The sequence below is a fragment of the Leuciscus leuciscus genome (assembly GCF_965113295.1).
Source record: "Leuciscus leuciscus genome assembly, chromosome: 4".
Classification (NCBI taxonomy): Eukaryota; Metazoa; Chordata; class Actinopteri; order Cypriniformes; family Leuciscidae; genus Leuciscus; species Leuciscus leuciscus.
The window spans coordinates 37,859,228-37,868,958 of record NC_138728.1 but is presented as its reverse complement, the minus strand read 5'-3'; the positions used below and the strand labels follow the sequence as shown (position 1 = coordinate 37,868,958).

The following is a 9,731-nucleotide window of genomic DNA, read 5'->3' as shown; positions in this document are numbered from 1 at the left end:
CAAGCAAGTAGGTTAACTGTTTTTAAAGACAGGACTTTTAACTTAGCTGCCTGCAGGGCTCAAAGGGAGGTCTCTGCAGTGCGGTAGCACCAGAGATAAGTCCCAAGAGGGTATAGAGGGGGTGCGAGGCGGATTCAGTCTCCTCGCTCCCCTCAGGAACCTGGGGAACAAGTCGTGCTTTCCCACGGATTTCCATCCACTGCATTGTGGTGTGCGCAAATAGAGCAAAATACTCTTTGAGGGTGGAGAGAGACAGCCCTCGCTCCAACCCATCTTGCAGGAAAGAAAGCACGGAGTGATCGAAGAGAAGAACACCATTCAACAAATAGGTTCTGTGGAAGAAATTGAATGTGTTCTATAATTGTCATTTTCTTTTATTCATAGTAATTAGATTAATGTAGTAAAATGACTGCATGTGGAGTCCCATGATTCTCTGCTACATTGATGGAACAAAGAACTGTTATTAACCCTTATGAATGTACGTATGCGTATGACCTTGTATACGTGACTTGACAATGAGAAAAGTGTGACTAATGTATGACTGAGACAAAGGGCCTTTACTCAAGGGTAGTAGGATGCAACAATATGTTAGTTGGTGGACATATTATGTTCATTTAGCCACTCTGATGACATAGGGAGTCAACTATAAAGAAGGAAGGGTGATTAGTTGTCACACTCTGCAGGCACTCTGTATGACTATGACTGTTGACCTTTTCTTGCAAGAAAATAAATAACCTTTAAAGAAATTATTATTGTTTGCCACCACAATTCCACTTCAGGGCATAAGCAAGCCTTGTAAAGGGTGCTCTCGAGGAAATGATAACGACCCACGACCTGTTTGTGGTAGATCACCTAGAACCTCCGCGTCCCGTCCTTTCGGGACCAGACATGGAGTTTCTCGGGACTCGGCTGTGAAGCCATTCATATGGAGGAAGCCGTTCTACTGCGGCTGCATCTGCCAGGAGCCCCAAGAGCCTCTGAAAAGTTTCAGTGGGACCCTTTCTTACTTCTGTATAACACCGACCAGACACGTTCCTCTTGAGAGACGTGTTGGAGAATTTACTCTTTTCCCAGTTGACCCAAAGACCCAAGTGGCTGTGGAGCACTCGAATGGTAGGACTTTGTACTGACTTCGAACCCTAGAATGCAAAAACACAGACATATCCAGTGTTGCGGAAGGATAGAGATCTGAAGTACGCGTCCTTCAAGTCAAATACTGCAGACCATTCTCAGTGACGGAGCATTCGAAAATGCGTATCTCCGTTAACCACTTGAACGAAAGAAGCTTATAAAGGGCCCGATTCAAGAGTCGCAGGTCCAACCGTAACCCACCACCTTTCTTGGGTACAATGAAGTACGGGCTATAGAAGCCGGTCTTCATATCGGCTGGAGGGACCGGCTCAATCGCACCCTTCGCCAGTAGGACTGCGATGTCCGCACGCATGACAGGTTCACATTCGCTCAACAACGGAGTGTAGCGAACAGCACTTAACTTGGGTGACACCAGCTGGCCGCCGGGGCAGGAGAGGCGGCAGAGAACTGTTGGGCCCAGATCTCCACTACGTCGCCGAACAGCCCATCCTGGGAAATGGGGGAATCCAGGAACCGAACCTTGTTCGCATCCCTCATATCAACCAGGTTGAGCCAGAGATGGCGCTCCTGGACCACTAGGGTGGACATCGCCAGACCGATCACGCAAACCGCAACACTCGTGTCCCGGAGGGCAAGGTCAAGAAAGGCATTTAGACAGCGGGCTGAGAACCCCGGCCCCGAAAGACAAGTCGTGCATGCATCCACTTCCATATTTATACCCACGCTGCAGGGCGGAGCGTGGATGCAAAGCTTGCACGCCAATGTTTGCATTGGGTCATTTTATCAATACTCAAAGATAACAGGCTCCCTAAGCGTGATCCCAATCAGTCAACACGTCGACTACGTCGAACATAAGTGACAGAAAGGGAAAGGGAAACGCTGCTCCATCTGAAAGCACTGTGAATTTGAGTCACTTATAACATGCATTTGAATGGAGAAATCCTGGAATGTTTTCCTCAGAAAAGACATGAACATCTTGGATGACATGGGGGTGAGTAAATTATCAGGAAATTTTAATTCTGAAGTGAACTAATCCTTTAATGTTTAATATTAAGCATTTGTACTTGTCTGACAGATGTTATCGAAATGTGTAAGTGGACCAAAAAAAATAACCGGGTTCTTTTCAAATAAATTATATTATATCACCCTTAATTTGTAGCTCATTGGTTATACGTGTCCTCTCACGGGAGACTGGTGCTCCAGCGTATGACGCAGGCGTATCGTAAGTTCCGGTGACGAATGCGGAAGTGCAGAGTATAGAAAACAAAACACTGGTTGCGAATTAGAAGTCTAAAACGAGGGTGTTTAAAGGAAAATTTCGGAGGATTTCGAGATAATCCAAGAGGACTTTTTTGACCAGACATATTTGTTTGAACCGGAGTATACCGACCATGAGCTCCGGGAGATGGAAGAAGCTACAGCAGCGGCAAAAACATTTACAGGGAAATGGTGAAGCACGTAATCTTAAGACTTTTGCTTTGTTGAAGCAACCTGGATATAAACATGAAAAACTATTTTTAGACTAATAAAATGTAGAGTATAGCTCAAACAATTAAATTCTTCACATGCTTGTCAACACACTTGGTTCTCGCGAGAACTAGAAAATTCTCACCAGAACATCCTACATCATACGCTGGAATGCCACTCTCTCGTGAATGCGTGTACGACAGTTAGCGGGAGTTAGAGATTACAGCTTGTAAAGTTTTAAACATGGATATTTTTCTTACACAAACGCATCACTTCGCTTCAGAAGGCCTTTATTAACTGAGAATTATGAGAATTATAAAACAGAACCAACCATTCACTGCCATTATAAAACATGGAATTTTTTAACATAGAGCGGGTACTAGACTGCTGTTACTTTATGTTAATAAAACAACAAGAAAAAACAAGATAATCATTCACGGTTCTTCAATGAATAACATTAGTAACTTTTTTACATTTCATTTATTCAATGTTCTATTACTTTTTTGTATTTATTTACTGAACCTTTCAACTCACTGTTGTTTGTTGACAAGAAAAAATAACTTTATATATATATATATATATATATATATATATATATATATATATATATATACATATATATATGAAATTAACAATTTAGCCTGCTTAAGGCTTCTCTCAAGTGTGAATTCTCAAGTGCCTGTTAAGGATTCCTTTTCGGACAAAACTTTTTCCACAGTGTTGGCAGGTAAAAGGCTTCTCTCCAGTGTGAATTCTCATGTGACTGTTCAGGTGTCCTCTTTGAGTAAAACGTATGCCACACTGTTGGCATGTGAAAGGCTTTTCTCCAGTGTGAACTCTCATGTGGACTTTAAGGCTTGCATTTTGAGTGAAATTTATGCCACACTGTTGGCAGGTGAAAAACTTTTCTCCAGTGTGAATTCTCATGTGGACTTTAAGTCTTTCTTGTACACTGAAACTCTTTCCACACTGAGAGCAGGTGAAAGGCTTTTCTCCAGTGTGCATTCTCATATGGATTCTAAATTTCCCTTGTTGCTTGCAACTTATTCCACACTGTTGGCAGATAAAAGACTTCTCTCCAGTGTGAACTCTCATGTGATTACTAAGGTTTGCTTTTTGCCTGAAACTCTTTCCACACTGAGAGCAGGTGAAAGGCTTTTCTCCAGTGTGCATTCTCATATGGATTCTAAATTTCCCTTGTTGCTTCCAACTTATTCCACACTGTTGGCAGATAAAAGACTTCTCTCCAGTGTGAACTCTCATGTGATTACTAAGGTTTGCTTTTTGCCTGAAAGTCTTTCCACACTGAGAGCAGGTGAAAGGCTTCTCTCCAGTGTGAATTCTCATGTGGACTTCAAGGTTTCCATGCTTATTGAAACTTATTTCACACAGTTGGCAGGTGAAATATCTTTCAGTCCCTGTCTTTTGAGCCCTTTTTCGTGTGGTAGTTTTTTCAGTCTGTGAGCAAATAAAAGATGTTTTCTCAGTTGGATTTTTCAAATGATGATGTGTCTTGTACTGATCTTTCTCTTCCATTTCATTCAGATCTTGACTCTCCTCATTCAACGGCATCAGGTCTAAAGCGAAAGAAAAGACAAAAGTTAATCCCAGTTTAATGCCACAAAGTAAAGACATGTAAAGCAAAAAAAAAAATATATATAACATGTATGATAGATACACGCGCCAGACGGAGTATCCTGAATAAAAAAACAGCAAAAACAAAAACATCCAAAAACAGCATACACTCGATTTCCTCCATTGTCCTGTGTGTGTGGGTAGCGGGTGTGTCTCGCGTAAAAGATTAAGTCACGGCAGTTTCCTGCGGCGTCGCTATGACGACCAGGTACTATTGTGGAGGTATTATCTGCAATGGAAAACGGAGCGAAAAGCGAGCCGAGCCGAGCCGAGTCGAGTCGAGCTGGTACTGGTAATGGAAAAGCGCCATAAGCTACAATCCACATGGGAAAATAGTAAAACAGTAAAACAAGCAGCTGTGCAAAATATGATACACTGGTGTTTTGCCAGATGAGAAGTTTATGTATAATCTTATTACTCTTAATTCGTTTTATAACTGTATCCACTGTATGTACTACTGATTGCACTGTATTCCTTCCCTTTGATTCTAAACTGAACTCAAATGGCACTGAGAATTGGGTAAGAGACAAACATAAATGACTTAATTGGAATTTAAGAGATGAAACCATGCTGATAATCTGGGTATGTGGTGGAGTAGTGAGTTTGATGTGTGATTAAACTCGAGGTTCTGTAGGGCGCAGACAGGATTGATTCCATTCCAAGAGCTTCCGAACAAATGGGTTTTTGGGGTGCGGACTGATGGGTTAGTGAACCCGAGGTTACCCTGTGAGTCAGTCCTAGAGCTCCTCCTGTCCGATTTTAGGGAAAAATCAGGTCCATTGGAGACGTCCAATAGATTTCTTAGGCGAAAGAACACCTCAGACAGTGTAATCACCATGGGAAAATTTCAGAGTTGTGAAAAATATGATACAGCGTTGTTGTCAGATGAGAAGTTTATCTATGTATTATCTATGTACCATCTTTTTATTCTAAATTCATTTTATAACTGTATCATATATCTCTTTTCATTTATTTTATAGCTGTTTTAATTTTCCTTGCTTTTATTTTGTGATTATTTCAATTCCTTCCTGTAAAGCACTTTGAATTGCCATGGTTTATGAAATGTGCTATTTAAATAAACTTGCCTTGCCTTCTTAATGGGGTGTTGCATAATCTCCGAACTTCTCAATATTGTTCAAAAATATTCTCTTTCTTTAGGACACATCTCAAAAACTTTCAGCGTAGGAGTTGGGGGTTGCACTTGAATTTTTTTAACAGTGGGAAAAAAACTTAAAATACAGTAATATTTCTAAATGTAATACTATAAAGGGTCTACTATTATTTGTGTACATTCACAATAACAACAAAACATTGTGCTTTTCTAAAATAAAGAAAACAAATAGGCTGTGCTTCCAGCCATCTCAGTTTCTGTGAACTTCTTTCTGGAACACATCACAAAAATTATATTGCCAATCGAAATGTCGTACAAAACGAGTGAGTGAATGTTCAATAATGTAATATATAATATGATACAAAAGTAATATGAACATTTACATTGTAGTATGATAAATGTTAGTTTAAGAAGGTTCAGACCAATGTTTAGGTATGGTTGACTGTACAGATGTACAGGATCTGTTTGCAGAAATGGCACAAAAGTGAATGACTGTTCAAGTCTCTATGTTTAGATCAGTGTCCTCAATGTGCCTTTGTTCTTCATTACTAATATTTTGATTATTATACTTTGTAAATTTCCTTACAGTCACATTCACCTTGATAGGCCCATTAGGGCCAAAAAAAACCTCAACCTAATATTGTTGGGGAATTTCATCTGTCTCATGCAAAAGTCTAAGTCTATGCAGCAAACTAGGTCACAGGGTTTGTAAATGGTAAATGGAATGCATTTATATAGCGCTTTCACAGACCTATGGCCACCAAAGCGCTTTACATACACTCACCTAAAGGATTATTAGGAACACCATACTAATACTGTGTTTGACCCCCTTTCGCCTTCAGTACTGCCTTAATTCTACGTGGAATTGATTCAACAAGGTGCTGAAAGCATTCTTTAGAAATGTTGGCCCATATTGATAGGATAGCATCTTGCAGTTGATGGAGATTTGTGGGATGCACATCCAGGGCACGAAGCTCCCGTTCCACCACATCCCAAAGATGCCTTATTGGGTTGAGATCTGGTGACTGTGGGGGCCATTTTAGGACAGTGAACTCATTGTCATGTTCAAGAAACCAATTTGAAATGATTCGAGCTTTGTGACATGGTGCATTATCCTGCTGGAAGTAGCCATCAGAGGATGGGTACATGGTGGTCATAAAGGGATGGACATGGTCAGAAACAATGCTCAGGTAGGCCGTGGCATTTAAACGATGCCCAATTGGCACTAAGGGGCCTAAAGTGTGCCAAGAAAACATCCCCCACACCATTAAGCCCAATTTATACTTCTGCGTCGAACCTACGCCGTAGAAGTATAAATGAAAACCAACGCGTTGCCTACAGCGTAGAGGCTCCGGCGTAGGTCCGACGCAGAAGTATAAATCAGCCTTTACACCACCACCACCAGCCTGCATAGTGGTAACAAGGCATGATGGGATCCATGTTCTCATTCTGTTTACGCCAAATTCTTACTCTACCATCTGAATGTCTCAACAGAAATCGAGACTCATCAGACCAGGCAACATTTTTCCAGTCTTCAACTGTCCAATTTTGGTGAGCTTGTGCAAATTGTAGCCTCTTTTTCCTATTTGTAGTGGAGATGAGTGGTACCCGGTGGGGTCTTCTGCTGTTGTAGCCCATCCGCCTCAAGGTTGTGCGTGTTGTGGCTTCACAAATGCTTTGCTGCATACCTCGGTTGTAACGAGTGGTTATTTCAGTCAAAGTTGCTCTTCTATCAGCTTGAATCAGTCGGCCCATTCTCCTCTGACCTCTAGCATCAACAAGGCGTTTTCGCCCACAGGACTGCCGCATACTGGATGTTTTTCTCTTTTAACACCATTCTTTGTAAACCCTAGAAATGGTTGTGCGTGAAAATCCCAGTAAATGAGCAGATTGTGAAATACTCAGACCGGCCCGTCTGGCACCAACAACCATGCCACGCTCAAAATTGCTTAAATCACCTTTCTTTCCCATTCTGACATTCAGTTTGGAGTTCAGGAGATTGTCTTGACCAGGACCACACCCCTAAATGCATTGAAGCAACTGCCATGTGATTGGTTGACTAGATAATTGCATTAATGAGAAATTGAACAGGTGTTCCTAATAATCCTTTAGGTGAGTGTATAGCCTCACATTCACCCATTCATACACCGACGGCAGTGTCAGCCATGCAAGGCGCCATCCAGCTTGTCGGGAGCAGCTGGGGTTAGGTGTCTTGCTTATGGTCAGGTGGTGCACACTTGGTCAGGTGGAACCGGGGATTGAACCACCAACCTTCTGGTTTGTAGACAATGAACCTACATGAACCACTGAGCCACTGCCGCCCCAAAGGATGTAAGGATGGAAAAGTACCAAAAAGCTCTGTACATATATCTTATGGGAAGATGGACATGGTGAAAGGCACGAGAAGGTACTGAAAAACATGTAATATGAGAAGTTTTCAAAAAAAGTATATGTAATATTAGATTTTTTTTTTTAAGCGTATGGTCAGAGATTCTCCACCAATAGAAAGAAGGCCTCGGGGAAGATGTTTCTAACGGTGGCAATATCTTGAGGAGGAGCAAAAAGAAAAAGATAACTGTACGGATGCTCATTGGGTACCTAGCGATAAGAGATAAGAAAGGTATAAAACCTGTAGGCTGACCATTGTAAGTCAGATGAACAGTTAGCATCTCACTTTGTTGAATAAAGTTAATTCTTCAGTGACTTTAAATCTGCCGCAACAATATCAGCCTAGCTGAATGTATCCCCTTCTTTAGTACCGTATAATTTACCTTTAATAAGATATGCAACAAGCAATCAGCAGAATGTTTAAGACTTCTCACCAAAATAAAACAAAATGCAATCAAATGAAAATTCTCATTACAAATAATTGTGGCCGTTGAGTTAATAATTTTATAGATTGATCAGTAATCCTGCAAAATGACTGTTTTATCAAATAAAGCTTAAAGTGTATAAAACAGTGCTGGCCAGAATAAAATCAAATGGCACATGACCTATTAGATTTTGAATAACTTACCCAAACAGAAAATTTCAGCAGTAAAGCTTTAGCTCCTTGATTGATGCTGACGCTTGTAATTGCTGGGGTTGAAATGCTTTCAAAAGATTTGGCTTTCTGCTCTAAATTAAGCTCTAGTGTAGGTCTTCCTTTGATAAATAAATCAAGCTTTTCTTTAAAAGTTCATCTTGAAAACAGCATGAAAAATTAGCAATGATAACTAAGATTAATTGCGTTATCTTCAATAGATTCACTCAACGCTGCATAACGATGATGCACTGGGAACCTTTGTTTTTGCCAACCACCATACTGCCCTAAAAAGGCAAAGTGCAGTAACTACACCAACACTGAAACTGAGAAAAATGGCTTCAAAGTTTTCATACAGGCCAGCCAAACATGTTGTAGGTACAATAGTGTTGATACTTTTATGTAATACCTTTACAGGAAGGAAAATGTTATACATAAAAAAAAAGACCATTGATATGACCTTTGACCCTAAAAATGTAGATACTGCACTCTGCCTTTGTCTAACCTCAAGCAACTAAAACACTATTACAAAAGCAGAGTGCAGTATCTACAATTGAAATATGTTAATCCAACTTTCTTTTTTTATTCCTTATACCTTTTCATTTGTTTTAATTGGTTTTATGTTTTGAAGTGTTGAAAATGCTTGGTAGTAACCTTCATCCAGTGTATTCAAGAATAGTATTTTCTCGTAATATCCCTGTCACATCAGTCTTAAATGATTAAATTGTCATTCTCATTATTTTCCCCAAAACATCCTATTTTACACACAATCAAAATGCTGGTATTTTGGTTTGTGGACTTTTATTTTAATTGAAAATTAATTCATCAAATACCAAGGTTACTTATAAAACAGCACTTAAAAATTCATATACATTTAACAACATAACTCAAACAGAATAACAAGGAGATTTTGTGTGTGTGTGTGTGTGTGTGTACACTCCCAAGCTAGACATGTAATTCAACAGCCCTGCAATAAATCTACCTTCTCAAGTAGCATGTTACATGTGTAACGTTCAGGTTTTGTTTGAACTAAGACAAAAATGTTAATCCTTTACATTTTGGAGGCTGTAGTTTTTGTTAAACTGTATTCCATAATGAGAGGTTTTTCTAATATCTAGTCAATCTGGACAAAATAACACCTCTAGCATACGACACATAAAATGTAACCACAGCACAAAATATACAGCCTCCAAATTACAGTTGAATAAACACTTTTCAAAAAAAAAGTTTAATCAAAACACAGTCTAACCTTCCTGAAAGTAGGATTATACGTTTTAGAAGATAAACTGGTTACTGTACACTAAAGTGTCAACATGACATCATGACTTTGCGTAAACATACACGCCACTTTCAAGTCAAGTGGCGTGTTATCTATACGCATTTTGAGCTATCCGCGTGTATGTC

The 9,731-nt window shown here is 40.0% G+C and overlaps 1 protein-coding gene across 1 annotated transcript in view; it reads right to left on the bottom strand.

Moving 5' to 3' along the window:
- Positions 1 to 307: 307 nt before the first annotated feature.
- The window catches only part of LOC309497415 (uncharacterized protein), a 47,867-nt gene continuing 38,443 nt past the window's right edge, over positions 308 to 9,731 (bottom strand). Inside the window, exon 2 of the mRNA XM_082167698.1 lies at positions 308 to 4,136. Within this exon, the coding sequence (XP_082023824.1) occupies positions 3,217 to 4,136 (920 nt within the window). The 3' untranslated portion in view covers positions 308 to 3,216. The remainder of the gene's footprint in view (positions 4,137 to 9,731) is intronic.